Source organism: Panthera leo, chromosome A1 (assembly GCF_018350215.1).
Source record: "Panthera leo isolate Ple1 chromosome A1, P.leo_Ple1_pat1.1, whole genome shotgun sequence".
NCBI classification, from domain to species: Eukaryota; Metazoa; Chordata; class Mammalia; order Carnivora; family Felidae; genus Panthera; species Panthera leo.
Genome location: NC_056679.1, coordinates 192,480,220 through 192,496,577, shown reverse-complemented (window position 1 = coordinate 192,496,577; position 16,358 = coordinate 192,480,220). Strand labels below are relative to the sequence as shown.

Sequence of the window (16,358 nt, the reverse complement as noted above, 5' to 3'; positions counted from 1 at the left end):
TCAGCCTCACTGAGAATACTTGTTAAAAGTTCCCAATGAGATCCTACTAAATGAAAATCCCCTCAAGTGGGGTCCAGGAAACCATTTTTATAAAATCTCCTAGAGCATTTGTATGCACATCCAGGTTTAGGAACCACTGAACTGAACCCTCGCCCCCAAACACACACACACACACACCCAAGACTCAGGACAAGAAAGTAACTGTGTTCCACCTGGAACAGCTCAGAGGTGGCAGAGCCTGAGCAAATAGAGTGACATGCACAGCCACAGAGACACTGTTAAAATGCATCACTGGAATGGATACTCTTCAGTCTGGATAAAACCAGAATGAAAATAATCCACCGTTCCTAGCACTCTGCCTGGCATATTGGGCAACATTATAAATGTCCAGAATTGAATCTTCCATTTGCTTAACAGTTTTTAGTTTATAGGGATCATTAACATGTAGAAACAATAATAGCTATCAAGTGCATTCCAGACAACACGCTGCTAGTTTTACCTGCATTGATTCATTTCATCTCACTACAATTACATAAAATAGGAGCTGTTGTTAACTCCAATTTATAGAGGTGTAAATGCAGCTTGGAGAGGAGGAGCTTTCCCAAGTTAAAAAGCTAGAGGCACTCCTGGGATTGGGTCCAAGGGTCATCTGGTCCGAGGGACATGTCAGCCTCACCGTCCAGGAAATCAGGAATGCCACACTTGGAAGGAATAGAGCCGCAGTTGCCCTTGTCCAAATCAACTGAATTTACTAAACTTTAATGAGGGATTCCTAGAAGCCACTAAGACTCTAGTTAGGAAATTTAATAGGGTTTAATGGAGGTTAACAAGGTACATCCAACTTTCCAGCCAGGTTTTAACTTCCCAGAGCTGAGCGGAGATTAACAAGCCCAGGAGGTGTAAAGGCACCTGCGTGATTTAATGGGGTTAATGAAACTGTCAGAGGTTGGCCGAGAGGGACAGAGCCAGAGCATGCCGCTGTGAATGACTCAGTCTGGTTGAGGTCAAGAGACATTTACCGAACAGCTGAAGCCTGTCCTGTCCTGCCCTGGGCACCACAGGGGTAGCAGGTAAAGGAAGGCCACAAGCACCATGCCAGCCTTGGTTAGTCCTGGTTGGTGGGATTTGGAGTTTTCCTTTCCTCTTTGTGCCTTCTTGGTGTCATCTAAATCATTTATAATGGGCATGAATCATTTTCACCAAATCTATAAAATTAAAGCAATGTTTTAGGTGCCCTCAAAGTACCTTTTCTCCACATGCATAGTTTTTAGGTTATATATTCCTCAAAGCTGTAGAAAATAGAAAAGTAAAAACAACCACAATAATACAATCTTAAATTTGGGCAGCACTTAACTGGTAAAGGGCCATCACCCATCGTCTCTGTGGGGTTTGTCATACCCTATGAAATCATGCTATACGAGGTCATACTGGTCAGTGGGAAAGCCAAAGTAAATTCTCTCTTCTGCCTCCCCGATTGGTGCAGTGTTTTCACTGAGCACCTACTATGTGACAGGCCTAATGTTAAGCACTTTACATCCCAGCACATTGCCACATAGGTGCAAAAGACTAGTCTCATGACCCTAGATGCCACTTTTGCACACCTAGATGATAACTATTATTCTATTTCCTAGTTTAGAAAGGTGAAATCACTTGTACAAGGCCACCAGAAAGTGGTGGGGACAAGAGTCAAACACAGGTCTGTCTGACCCCAAAGTGCGGTGTGCCAAGATGCTTGCTCGTTGGACAAGCTATTGTCTCATGGGAGCATTGTTCAGAGCAGTGAAGAAGTCATATAAAAGGGAACCGGTTCTAAAAGTATTATAATAAATATGTCAACACTGAAAAATCACATCTAATGACATGGAAGCGCTTTCATATCAGGTTAGAAATACTAGACAGGGGCACCTGGGTGGCTCAGTCGGTTGGCCGACTTCAGCTCAGGTCATGATCTTGCGGTCCGTGAGTTCTAGCCCTGCGTCGGGCTCTGTGCTGACAGCTCAGAGCCTGGAGCCTGCTTCAGATTCTGTGTCTCCCTCTCTCTGACTCTCCCCTGTTCATGCTCTGTCTCTCCCTGTCTCAAAAATAAATAAACGTTAAAAAAAATTTTAAAAAAAGAGAAATACTGGACAGGTGGGGTGCCTCAGTGGCTCAGTCATCAGTTAAGCATCTCTTGATCTCAACTTGGGTCTTGATCTCAGGGTTGTGAGTTCCAGCCCACACTGGGCTCCATGCTGGATGCAGAGCCTACTTTAAAAAAAAAAAAAGAAATACTAAATATGTATACTATGTAGATATATATGTATACATAATATATGAATATGAGTGATATACATATGTGGCTATGCAGATGTACATGTTGTATGTATACGTGCTATATGTGTATACACACAAATACGTGTTTCTATACACACACACACAAACACACACACACCCCTGTATCTGTGACTGTGGCCATATCTGTAGGCATATCAAAACACCTATTTACCAGCTCCACGTATAGCCATACTATAACTGTACCTATATGATTCAGAGGAAGGGGAACATAGGAAGGAAAAGGCTTTGAAAATCAAGGGAACTTCCTAGAATAAAAGGCTCCTAAGCAGGCCCTTGAAGAAAATGCAAGGTTTCATGGGAGGCAAGGGTGAGGGGCAGTCCAGCTGGGAGCCTAAAGCCCCAGATACCAGAGTGAGGAGCATGGACTTTGGAGTCACCAAACCTGCTATTACCAAAAACCACACCAAGCAGTGAAATATGGCCAAGAAAATGTTTGAGTGTCTGCTGTGTGCCCAGTGTCTGAGGGAATCTGGAAAGGGAGTCCATCCCCCAGGAGCTGGGAATTTCAGAGGAGTTCATTCTCAGACAGGGATGGAAAGTAATCCTTCCAGTGCAGAAATCCTAGGATCTGCAGGAAAGCTTCGGAGCCTGGCACCGGCCCTTCTTCTGACAAAGGAGCTGTGCATACTGGGCTCGTGCCCTCGTAGAGAAGCCGGTGAGGCTTAGCAAATGTAATGAGCTTAATTAAGCTAAGACGGCTAATGAGACTTCCTGAGGGTTCACGACGACTGGGAAGATGGGACTGTGCGAAGGGAGCAGCAGGAGGACACCTGTGCCCAACCAGACCCCTCTGAGGATCCTGCTTCGGGGATGCGGTATGCAGGGGCGGACCAGGCTTCAACGGGAGCAGTGCAGTCAACTGGGCAGGGGTTGGACTTTGCCGTGTCAGCAACAAACCGCCTGAAAGTGAAACCGTTACTAATGAAGCTTAGGGGAGCCCAAAGGATGAGGACTGAGGAAAGCAACTACCGACACATCCCCAGCCTGTCTACTGGGGTTCATCTCAACTAGAAGAATTTGAACTTCACTAAAGCCAATTGAAACGGCTATGGGGCACCTGGGTGGCTCAGCCGGTTAAGCGACCACGTTGGCTCAGGTCGTGATCTCCCTGCTCTTGAGTTCCAGCCCATGTTGGGCTCTGTGCTGACAGCTCGGAGCCTGGACTCTGCTTCAGATTCTGTGTCTTCCTCTCTCTCTCTCTCTCTCTCTCTCTCTGCCCCTCCCCCCACTTGTGCTCTGTCTCTCTCTCAAAAATAAAGAAACATTAAAAACATTTTTTTAATTAAAAAAAAAAAAAAGAAAGAAACAGTTCCAAAGAGGCTCCACCACCATCAACGGTAAAGGTATTGATTTCTGGTTGCTAGTATCATTTTCAAATGCATACTATTCTTGTTTCTAGCAAGGAATATTTCCAAAGCTGTATATGGTAAAGTGGTCAGGACATACCTGCGGAAACAATAGCTATTATTTGTTAAACACCTACTTAGTGCTAGACACCATGCTGGAGTATTTATATGCAGGTCATGATCCTCATACAAATCTGCAAAGAAGCGATTATTATCCTTGATTTTCTGATGGGGAAACTGAAGCTCAGAGAAGTTAGATGGCTACCTGGGGTCTTAGGGTGAGCTTGAATTTGAACCCGTGTCAGTCTGACTCCTTGGTGCAACCTCTACTGCAGAGAGAAGTCGAATATCAACAGTGTGGGGGAGATGGGGGGGGCAGTAACAGCTGTTAGAACTTGAGATCCCAGAAGTCTGGGGCGTTCAGTGTAGGGGAAAAGCCCTCCGCATTAGCCCCGTGCAGTAGTGACAGAAGGGTTTGAGTTACCAAGAGAAGAGTGTTAGGTTCGGTGGCTCCTCTCCAAAGAAACAGAACAAAGTGCGTGATGCATTTTAGACTTTATACAGTAGGGAAACACAGACCCTTGCTCCAGCGTGCCTTTAGGGAAGAAGGCCTCCAAGGTCCCTGGGAGTTAGCCTCATTCCCAGGACTCCTAGCTCTGTGAACTGTCTGGGTCCCCTTTCTGCTCCCCTGGGCTGCCAAAGGAAGGTAGAAAAAAGTGTGCCTGGGACTCTGGAGCCACTGCCTAAGGGAGTCTGGAGTCCTTACTGGTGTCTGTATGCTAAACACAGAGGAAAGAGTACGGCCACCAGGTGGCGCCCTCCCCCTAGTAGCAGCCCGAGGCCCCAGGGGAAGGCTCAGGGGTATTTCCTGTCCCCTCACAGGTACTGTGTTTGGTGAGTCTTTGAGTCAAACCATTGTAAAAATCTAAACAAGGCAGAAAGGGACTTAGATCTCTGGTCTGACTCGCTCATTTTACAGAGGACACCAAGGTCCAGTGCAGGCAAGGAAATGCACAAGGTCGCACAACAGGCTAAAACCCCTTCTTTTGACCACTGGCTCTGGTGCTTTTCTACTACACTAAGTGTTGTCACACTCCCATGAACACCTCCCACACCCCACCACTGAACTGCCAGAATACTACCCTGAGGCAAGAGCTGTAACTCCAGGGGCTGGGGAAAGCCAGGCTCCTTTTCCTCTTCCCTCCATTCCCTGTCGCTTCTGAATCAGGCAGCCCAACCCCAAGTACAACAGAGGCAGTAACACTAGTTCATGCTTACCACTGCCCACTCTGGGCCAGGCTGAGCGTTTTCCACTCATCACCCAGTCATTACTGAATCATCACATCTCTGTGAGCCGTCCTGCTTTCCCTTTCACAGAAGAGGGCTCTGGGTCTCAGAGAGGTTAGGAAATCTGTCCAGTGCCACACAGCATATCGCACCAGCTCATCTGGTTGTGAGCACAGGCCTGGGGGTCAGTCCAGACCTCCCTGTTCACCTTGGCCCTGTCTCCTGTGCTATATTCTCTGTTTCAAAACACTTTGAAAGACCTTTTCCCATTTTAGCCTGACAACAGTTCTGTGGATTGAGAAAAGTCATCATTAGCCCATGGTAAAGATTAGAAAACTGGGGCCCAAGATGAGTGGCCCAAGGTCACCTGACTCATGGTAGCCTTAGAGCTGGAAAGAGGGCTTTACCCGCTGTGTGGAATACACCAAAAGACATTCCACACCTCACTGCCCAACTACAGCTCTGCCGATGTCTCCTGAACTCATGGAGCTCAGCAGCTGAAATTGCAGGCTTGGGAGACAGACGAACCTGGGTCTGCATGCCAGCCCTGGCACTCAGTTATGACTGTGCATGAGTTACCTACCCTCCATTCCAGTTAGGAAGAGTAAATGAGCCTATAGACGTTGCATACCACTGCCTGGAACACAGGAAGTGCTCAGTAAATGGTGGCTGTTTATCGATATGATTCACTAAAGCTCTGTGTTTAATGTTCCTGCTACATGAGCCTTAAGACCTGCATTGTCCAATACAGCAGCCATTAGCCGGGTGTGGTTATTGAATGCTCAGAATGTGGTCCAAACTGAGATGTGCTCTAAATATAAAATATGCCCCTGAATATGAAAAAAAAAAAAAGAATGTAAACTATCTCATTAATAATTTTTAGAGTGACTACATGTTGAAATTGTATCTTAGACATATTGAATTAAATAAATAATGTATAAAAAATATAATGTTCCATTTCACCTGTTTCTTTTACTTTTAAAAAAAAAATTTAATGTTTATTTATTCTTGAGAGAGAGAGATAGAGCATGAGCAGGAAAGGGGCAGAGAGAGAGAAGGAGACACAGAATCCGAAGCAGGCTCCAGAGTCTGAGCTGTCAGCACAGAGCCCGATGCGGGGCTCAAACTCACAAACTGTGAGATAATGACCTGAGCCGAAGTCAGACACTTAACCAACTGAACCATCCCGGGGCCCCTCTCCTATCTTTTTGTTGCTGTTGTTAATATCATTTTTGAGAGCCAGAGCTTGTGCAAGCGGGGGAGGGGCAGAGAGCGGGAGACAGAGGATCCCAGGCAGGCTCTGTGCTGATAGCACCCAGCCTGGTATGGGGCTCGAACTCACGAACCACGAGATTATGACCCAGGCCAAAGTTGGATGTTCAACCGACTGAGCCACCCAGGTGCAGTGCCTTTACCTTTTCAATGTGACTCCTAGAAAAATTATAATTACATACATGGCTCACATTTGTGGCTCACATTGTATTTCTACCATACAGCATTGCCTTCGTTTCAGGAATTCAGCTGTTGCAGCCTGCCTGCTCTGCTTTACCTTAATGATGTGGAATACAAGGGCTTTGAACCAGGAATCCACTCACTGGCTGGGTGGCCTTGGGCAAGTCATTGTGACTTTGTGCCAGTTGGAAATGCAGGTTTCCCTGCTCTCTGAAAGCAGAGCATTCCTATGACACCTTTTGTAAGCCAAAATGGCACAAGGCAAAGAAGCAATTCCTATTAATCTATGTGGGAAAAAATGTGAGCATTCCCAGACCCCAGAAATAACTTCCTAAGCTTTTGTGATACCTTAGGACACACCTTGCTAATGGATGCTCAAAATTAATAGATATAGAGCACAGATGCTCACAGACACAGTCCAAAGCTCTGGCAGCTTGATGCTGAGATGCTGAGTGTAATTCCCGGGGAAGGAGCTTGATGGGGCCACTCTGGCTTCTGGGGGTGCACGCTGCCTCTATCACGCCTCACTGTAGAACAATCACTGAATGCAATTTTCACTTTTTGCTTTTTTTTTCATAAAAGCAAAAATTCTCAGGACACCTGGTGGCTCAGTTCATTAAGCATTTGACTTCGGCTCAGGTCATGATCTCACAGGTTCTTGAGTTTGAGCCTGAGTCGGGCTCTGTGCTGACAGCTCAGGGCCTGGAGTCTGCTTCAGATTCTGTGTCTCCCTCTCTGCCCCTCCCCAGCTCACACTCTGTCAAGCTATCTCTCAAAAATAAATAAGCATTAAAAAAACATTTTTTTAAGCAAAAATTTTCTTCTAATCTTTTGGTTAGTAGAAAACAGGTACTAACATAGGTCTTTCATAAAGCAAAGTGGCAGAACACAAACTTCCGAAAAGAGGGGGATACCTGTATGTCCTACCTTTCTAAAATAAGAAAACAAACTGAAATAAAATCCTCAATGCCTCACAGGCTATTGTGAGGATGAAATAAAATAATAAAAAGATCTACCGAAGACAATGTGGTCCTTTGTATGTCTTATCTCATTCAGTCCTCACACACCCCAGGAAGCTGGGGCAATGATCTCTCCCACTTCGTAGGTGAGGAAACCAAAGCTGGGAAATATCCAGTCACTTTTATGGAGTCTCTTGGTCATTGTGCTGTTCTATATCCTGCGCTAGAAGCCGAAAGTAAACAAAGGGCAAAAAGACTACAACTCGCCTCCATGACCTTGGGCAAGTCCCTCTGTTCTGTGGGCCTCAGTTTCCCCTTCCTGTAAAATGAGGGAAGTGTTCGGATGGTGGGTGAGGATCTTTGAGGTCCCAGTGTTATGGGGTGGTTTGAACATTTCAGTGAAAATAGGACTTCTGGAACTCTTCGAAAGTCCGATGACTTCCATTGTCCATTCTGTGGGGATAAATGTGCATTTCTGTTTGTTTTAATAACATTTGTAGGAGCTTTATATAGTGTCTATGTCTGCTTACATTAGACGCTGTGTATTATAGTTAAGAGTCTTTCACCATTTCCCATATAAACCTTGTTTTTTATGGGTTTGGGAGAGCTCAGCTGTAAAAACTCTGTCGGCTGAAAAAAAAAATTTTTTTTTCAAACAAATTAGGTTTAAATCAGGAGACTGGTTTCAGACACTTTAGACCCTGCATATTTTTTCTTCCCAGTCACTTTTCATTTAAGAATGAGACTGGCTGATTTCTTAGTTTCGTTTCTTTTATGGGGATTTTGCAAGACCAAAAGCTTAACTGTTGGTTGCATGGAAAGAATGGATCCAGAGCCTTTTCCAAGGAAGCCCTGGGCCTGAAGTCTGCAGATGGCCTTCTAATCCTAGCTCAACCTTTGACTGGATGTGTGACCCTGAGCTGGTCATTTCACCTCTCTGGGCTTTCCTTTCTCCTGGCAGTGAGGAACACGATCCCTGCGCCGATCCCTTCTAGTTTATGGGCAGAAGCGTATGCTCACAGAAGTGTAAGTTCCAAGGAAAGATGAATGTGCTATACAAATATCCGAGGCTGGTGCAAAGAATAACATGCTGAGTTTTTCACCAGCAGAAAATACATTCCTGGAATCAGAGTGTTCCAGTCAGGACAGGACCTAGCGGTCCAGGAGCCTGCCGCCTTCCTCATGTTATAGATGGGATCCACTCTGAGCCGGGGCGAAGGAAAAGAGCTGCTGGTGAAGGCTGCGGTTAGAACCCTGATTCCTTCTCCACCCCACTTCTTTCTTTCTCCACCTTACTTTGGGGACCAAGGAGGATTCAACCGAGGAGGCTGTATGTGTATGAACACACACACACACACACACACACACACACACACACATACACACACACACACACACACATCCTGGAGGTGCTCTAAGTTGTGGGGAAAAGCCCCGTCTCTGCGTCTCTGCGGCAGCCAGAGATGCCCTTTGATCCAAGCCTACCCACCTTTTACCATCTGTGTGACTTTGAACAAAGCCCTTCACCTTTCAGTGTTCTGCTGCCTCAGTATTAACCTCATACAATCTTTGGAAATAGTACATACTAAGGGCTTAAATAATTTCCCCTACAAATTTCAGTTGTTGTGGATTACTTCATGCATTAATAAGTTTTAAATGTAAGAAAAATAAATCAATAAATGTAAGTAAAGACTATATTTACTGTGTGGAAGGCATAATAAAACTTCACAACAAATATTTACTATTGTATATTAATTGGTGATGATTATTAGAATTCTTTCTCATTCATTATATTTATACCCACAGTGCCTAGCACAAGGTGGGTGCTCCATTAATGTACGTTGCATAAAGTGTATGAAAATTACAATGGTCACAGGAGAAATTAGAAGGAAATTGCAGCTCAATTTTCTTTTGTTGTAAAATACTTATTTGTTGTTTAAAAATGTAGAAAAATATACCTAAGCAGAAGGAAAAGTCAAAATTATCCTTATTTCCAAAACTCAGAGGTAGAGGTGTAAATGTTTTGATGTATATTCTTCCACTTTTTCTCCAGGAATGATATTTAATTAGCTAGTTTTACATAAAGCAGGTCTCAATAAACAACCTTTAGCAACCTGGGAGGGTTTTTTTTTTTTCTGCACTTAATATATCATGAACAATCTCCATGTCAGTTGCCACACTTTTTCAAGTGACTGTGTTGCAACCCACTGTACTGACGGATTTAATTAACCACTTCTGTAATTATAACACATCAGGTGCCTTTTGTATTTTTCACTCTTTAACAGAATAGCCCTGCAGTTAAAGCTTTGTAACATCAGTGAGTATTCCCTTACAGTCAATTCCTGGAATTTACTTTTAAATTAGTGACCATTCCATGTTCCCCCTAGATTAAAAGGGGGAGGGTGATGTTAATTCAAAAATACTAATGACACCGCCTCTGCCTCAGCTGGATTGAGGTAGGTTTCTGACAAACCGCGCTGAACCCTGGGAGAGAATGAGAAAGCGAACGCCAGGCTCTAAAGCCATTCCATGGAGGGAGCGCTGAAGAAAGGTGAGAGGCTAGAGAGCCGGCGAGGGGGAGAGAGGACGGGGAGCCCGAGTCTGGAGAACCCCTGGTTTGTGAAACCTGGAGCAACCCCGCTCCTCTCTGAGGGCTGGGCTTTTGCAGCCCGCGAGGGAGGGCCGCAAGTGTGGCTCTGGCGTTCCAGGGGACAGTGGGAGGGCATCCCCGTGACCCTCGCAATGAGCAGCCCCCGTCCTCAGCTCTCCCTGAGACCATGGGACCACATGGCTGGGACTGAATTTGAGGCTCCAGCTCTGTCTTCTGAAATGCGGCTTAGGCCCGGCCCGATGGGGTTTTCTGAGGGGGCATGGTTATGCCAAGCTTGGCTCTGGCTGCTGCGGGCGGTACCCCTCGGTACCCTCTCCACTTACTGGTCAGGGCTCCAAGAAAGCAGAACCCGGGTGCGCATTCCTACCGTGCCTAGGATACCTCCCGCAGCTAAAAATAGTCGAGGGAGCGGAGCTCTGTGTAAAGCCAGAGAACCGGCAGTGAACTCAACTGAAGTCCTGGGTTCGAATCCAGATAAGGTCCCCTCCGTACGGAGGCACCTCGATCCACTTGCTCTCCGAGTCTGTTTCCCCCATGCGTGCCAGGATTTCTAAGGGGTTCTCAGCCCTCAGAGAGAAAAAGAAAAAAAAAAACCTCGATTTTTCTTTGCTCCTTCCCGAGGGCCTTGGGGCCTCGGGGCCGGGGACTGAGGCCGGGGGGAGGGGTGGGCCCGGCGGCTCATTACCGCGAGGTGTTGCCCTAGTTAAGTCGCGGGCCCGTTTGATCTGGCGGCGGGTGGCGAGAGGGAAAAAAGGAAAAAGTAGGGGGGTCAGCGTAAAGAGACGCTCACACCTCCCCCACCGTTTCCTCGCACCCATAAAACACCTTTTATTAACTCCTTCGCGTCCGGAAGGGCTGGCGTGGCCCATTCAGCTCCTGCCACGGTGTTTACAGCCAAATCTAATGGGGCCCCATATTCACCCCGATGCCGGGACGAGGCGCCTAAGACACGCCTGATCCCGGAGCTGCCTGGGGTCTCCTTTTTTGGCGCACGCCCCAACGCGAGGGCCTCCAACTCCAGAGCAAGGAAACGCCCAGAGACCCGCGCGTGCGTCTGCGCGCCTCCCTCGCAGTGAGCGCGGAGACCCGGGCAGGCACCGCAGACCACCGGTTCCCTCGTGCAACTGTGGGAGCTGTTAGGACACGTAAAAGCGCTTAGCCTAGAGCCTAGCACACAGTGGCGCGCAAACAAGAGTAGTTATCTGTACACTGTTATTTGGGGACTCGTAACACCAGCGTTTGCCTGCCCCACTTTAGCCTTCCACGCATCCGCGCCTTAGCAAATGCACCGCTTCTACTCATCCCCACACCCAGTCATGGGTGCGCACGAGGGGTCACGAAACCAGCTGTCGTGCACGAAGTGCCCTAATTAGCATGCACACACACACTCCCCCGCTTTTGCACAAATCCAGATGCTCTCTCACAAATATTTGTTGAGTGCTTTCTTGATGGAAAGAAACTTAATTGTCTCACTGTAACCATAAGCACTCACAAGCTTACTTTTCTCACGGATAAAGTAGTAACCGCTATGATTTGTCATGCGTGCTGGGAGCTGCCCTAGGCAGACACTGTGGTGGCCCCCGGCATAGCTGTGGCGCTCCGTGTGAGTTCCTGCACTATTACACACACACCTATAAGATCAGAATCTCACGTACAGGAACATATTCCCCAGTGCAAACCGCCCCCCCCCCCCTTCCAAGTTGCACTGCCTTCGGATGCCGGTGGTTTGTGTGCCAAGCCCCCTTCCCAATAACCCCAAACTACTTACTGCCTGCAGATGCTGGTGTGCATACTATCCTACACACAAGCCCCAGTGCTGACCCACATAAATCCCAGACTGTCCTCTCTGGGTCTAATTCGTTTCCAGTGTTCCCTTCTGTGGGTTCATTATATTCTAAGAACTTTCTTTGTCCCACGAATAAATCCTTTATCTGCCCTCTTTTCCTGACTGGATTCGTAACTTGGTTTGACATTTATCAAAACAGAAATCAGAACAGGAGGTTCTCTACCTAGCAGAAATGATGGGGCCAGTGGATATACCCACCAAGACATCACGCAGGCTACCTCCGATTTCAGAAAATCTTTTATTCGTCAAGAGCATAGATACTGCTTTGGCAAAGGGAGGGGGCGGTGAGTGGTCTTATAGGTTTGAGGTAGAAAAAGGGTAGGGATGGGGTAATAAACACCTGAGCACAGCAGGCATGGTAGGTAGTTTAAATACATAAAAACTTTTCAACATAGGGAAAAGTTTTTATTTAGGAAGGAAGGAAGGAAAGGAGAGAAGAAGGAAAGGAAAGAAAAGGAAAGGAAAGGAAACGGAAGGAAAGGAAAGGAAAGGAAAGGAAAGGAAAGGAAAGGAAAGGAAAGGAAAGGAAAGGAAACGGAAGGAAAGGAAAGGAAAGGAAGGGAAAGGGAAAGGAAGTAAGGGAGAGAAGGAAAGGAAAGAGAGAAAGTGTTTCCCTTGAAACTAAGTAGGAAGTGCAGCGACAATAAAATAAAATAAAATAAAATAAAACAGCACTGTTTGTAGGAGAACAACAACAAAAGGCACCCCTCCATCTTCCTGGTTTGGTTCTCTTTCCCGGGCAGAAAACTATTGATTCCTCTTATTGCATTTTAATTAGGAAAGAGAGCGCCTGGGGGGTTTTGCCGCAAAGCTGACTGGAGAACGAGGAAGAGAGCCAGAAGGCATAGTGGAGAAAGCATGGGGGTTCTAAATTCGCCCCAAGAGGGTTGGAAGGGTGCTTTTTAGCGCGCTGGAGTCCCGCAGTCCCTTTCTCCCGCATTGTGCAGCCAAGAGCCACTCTCTCAGTTTGGGGGGGGGGGGTGTGGATATATATATATATATATTTCTCTTTCTCTTAATGTATTAAAATCAACTTCAAATGACATTGCACGTGCGATCCAAGTGTGTTGTTGCAGCCAGCGACCTGCCAGCACGTAGCAGAGGCTCTGCGGGATGCGCCCTTATAAGCCCCCGGCACCCAGAGCCTGGCCCTCGCCGCCGCCTTCCTCTCCTCCCGGGGCTCCGGGTGTCGGGCAGCGGTGAAAGGGTCCTCGGCGCGGCCTCAGCTCACTGGTTTAACTCCAGCGCCCAGACTTGCTGCGGCCAGCCTGTGCGCCCTTTAATCCTCTTCTCTCCTGGGCCCAGGGCAGGAGGAAAGCCTTCGTGTTGCTGCTGCCAGAGGACACACACAAGAAAAGAGGCGAGAGACAGGTTTAAATTTTTCTGCTCCGATCGCCCAGGCATAGAGTTGGGGTGGGGAGAAGGTTTTGGGAGAAGTAACTGGGCGCCTTTAAATAAGTGACGGATTTCTGTTTGCGACATAGACAAACAGGCTCGTAAATTTGCCTTTATGCGCCAGAGTTCCTGGGGGCCCGGATGGGCTGGGCAACTTCTGGAGGTTTGGTAACGAGGATTTTCTGTGCCTGGTGAAATTGATGCGCGTAGTTTTGGCTTTAGGGCGCCAAAGGATGGCCGCAGAGGCGTTGGAATGGGAAGAGTGGGACTCGACAATTTTCCCGCTCTTGGACCTGCTCCCCCCACAAGTCCCACTCGCTTTCCAACCTAGTTTAGCGTCTGGGCTGGTTACTGGGTTGAGTCCCTCTGCTAGTGGACTGGGAGCCTCAGGTGGCTGGGCGAAGGAGGAACCAGTGGGCCTGGCCCGCCATCCTCCTTCCCGGCTCTTAGCAGAAACCAAGCGGTGCTACTTGAAGGAGGCGGCGACCAGCAGTGGGTGGGGATACGCCCAAAAACTCCCGGCGGGCAGGCATCACTCCGGCCTGCCTCTCCTACATCCCGACGGCTGTTTGGAGACTCGATGCCTATCGATCTTTCCCAGTCTCCCCAGATGAGCTATCCCTAGTTTACTACAGCCCCTGTGGGTCAAAGAAAACCCGGCGGGGCTCTACAGCCAAACGTGCGGCGGGCCTGAGCGCAGCAATTTAGAGAAAATAGTTCGCCAGCCTGGAAATCGCCTCCTTCGGAGGTCCCAGAGCCCTAGCCCAGCGGAACCGCGCTCGAGTAAGTGTCGCCCTCACTGGAGAGGATCGAGTAGGGACTGCGATCTCCAAAGCCAAAAGCAGTAGGTGAGACCCGTGCCTCTTGCTTGTCAGCCTTTACACACAAAACAATCAAGGTCGCCCTCAGAACTAGCTCGTGGGCAGTGGGGCAGTGGGACGCGCCCCGGAATGGGAGTAGAAGACCTGACTTGTTTTACCCCAGCTCCACCTCTGAGTCCTCGGGTAGATGACCTTTACCTCCCCGTCCGACTCTGGGCCTCAATTTCCCTATCCGTACAACAATGGAAGTAGCCTAGCCTCTCCAGCAAAAACCCTTGGAAAACAGTAACTGAGTCCACGTGCATAAATCGACACTCAGGCACATTAAAGTAACAAATTCCTGCAGCATTCTTAACGTGGATTCCCGGAAAGCCCGGGGATGGATCAAGACTCCTTTGAAATTGGAAGCGAAATAGAAGATGTGTGCATTTTCTCGGGTCTGAATCTTCCCTACAAATTAATTCAAATATGAATCTGCCTCCCACCACACACGCGATCCCACACTACGGCCTCAGAGCTCTCCGCAGCCTCTCAAAATCGCACACACAGCAACGCAAACCCCTTCCGCTCATACAGGGCCTGCGGGTGCTCACCCAGCCCGCACCCTTGGCCGGCGCCTGCAGGCCCCCTGACTTACCAGCTCCCTTTTCCGCTTGCTCTCGCGGCCGCCATCCGCCTTCTTGAGTTCGGCCTTGAAGGCTTCGGGGTCGCCGGCCTGAGCGTCCTTGGCCAGCACGTCCATCAGATAGGCGATGTAGCTGGTGGCCAGGCGCAGTGTCTTGATCTTGGAGAGCTTGGTGTCGGCAGGCACGTTGGGGATGCACTCGCGCAGCTCTGCGAACGCGCTGTTAATGCTCTCCGTGCGCCTCCGCTCCTTCTTGGGTCCCGAGCCTTTCCGCCGGCCCAGCCGGCCGCCGAGCGCCTCCAGCCGCGCGGGGCTCTGGCCGGGCCTGGCGTCCGGACCGTAGGCAGCGGTGGCCGCCGCGGCTGTGGGCGGTGGCCCGCCGGCGGGGAAGTCTGGGGCAGCGTCAGCGGGGCTCAGCAGCCAGCTCTGGAAGTAGGGCCGCTCCTGGTGACAGCGCGAGGCCGGGCCGAAGAGGAAGGGTTCGTGGAGCATGGGGTGCGTTGGGTGTGGGTGGTGATGGTGGTGATGGTGGTGATGGTGTGCGTAGCTGCCCACGAGGTTCATGTTGGAGCGGCCCCTGGCCTGCGCCTCCAGCCCGATTAGCGCCGCCCCATGCGCCCGAGAGACTGCCGGGGCCACCCGTGGGCTCTGGGGCGGCGCTCTGCTGGACGCCGCTTTCGGAGAGTCTGGGGCAAGGCTGGAGACAGACGCGCAGCCCACCGGCCTCTCGCTAGCTAGGACGCCGACGCCGGGAGACCTATTTAACCCTTCTTCGGCCTCCTCTTCAGGGTCTGGCTTATATAAGGCCACGGCTTTGATGTCAACCTCTCCCCGGAGCCAATGGCAGGGGGGCGGGGAGGAGGAAAAGGGGTGGCCGTCCCTGGCTTTAAGCTCAGCTAGCACCACCGGACTCTAGGCCGCCTGCGGGGACAGGGAGGCGGCCCCGCCTCTGCCTCCCCACCCCCAGTTCCCGGCTGGGCGGAGGCGGGGGCTACGTACTTGAGGCACAAGCCTGTCAACACCCTAGACGGTGGCTGCCACCTCCTTCCTGTGGACCCAAGGAAAGCCATCCAGAATCATCCAGCGAAAAGAAGGCCTTCATGTAGAGCCCACTCTTTGATTTTACAGATACGGAAACTGAGACCCAGACAGAGAAAGTTTCTTGTTTCTAGACTGTACAGAATTCAGAATCGAAATTCTAGCCATTCTCAGTCCTGAGCTCCATCTACTCCCATCAGCCTCAGAGTCAGAAGATGAGAGGTCCTTGCTGGAGGCAGCATAGGCCCTTAATGGTCTCCCCTAAGCACTCCCAGCCCTTAGTCATCATTCCCACCTGGCAGGGACTGTGAACCGTACTGTGGAGCCCAGTAGGGCATGCTCTTCTGCCCAAGGCATCTACACCATCCCAAAGACTGCCACTGGCTGGAGAAGACTTTGGAGTGTGAGGGAGGGGGAAGTGGAGGAAGGCAGGCTCCAAGCCCAGAGGCATTTAATGATTTGTTCCGGGCTCCAGGGCCTGAGAGTCACTTTTCTCGGCTCCCGGGCGCTAGATGCAGTCCAAAGGCTGGATGGAAGGCCCGAAGCACAGCCACATTGGGTCACTCCACCCAGATGTCACTGCTTGAGAATGTTCCCTTGTCTAAAGACACCAGCACCAGGGCTCACACCAAGAGAAATCTGCA

The 16,358-nt window shown here is 49.3% G+C and overlaps 1 protein-coding gene across 1 annotated transcript; it reads right to left on the bottom strand.

Moving 5' to 3' along the window:
- Positions 1–12,818: 12,818 nt before the first annotated feature.
- Positions 12,819–15,437, bottom strand: HAND1 (heart and neural crest derivatives expressed 1). Its single transcript, XM_042907492.1, has 2 exons — positions 14,689–15,437; positions 12,819–13,167 (listed from the first exon to the last, which is right to left on the bottom strand). Exons 1-2 carry the CDS (start codon positions 15,238–15,240, stop codon positions 13,063–13,065), a joined length of 657 nt encoding a protein of 218 aa, XP_042763426.1. The 5' UTR covers positions 15,241–15,437; the 3' UTR covers positions 12,819–13,062.
- Positions 15,438–16,358: the final 921 nt, after the last annotated feature.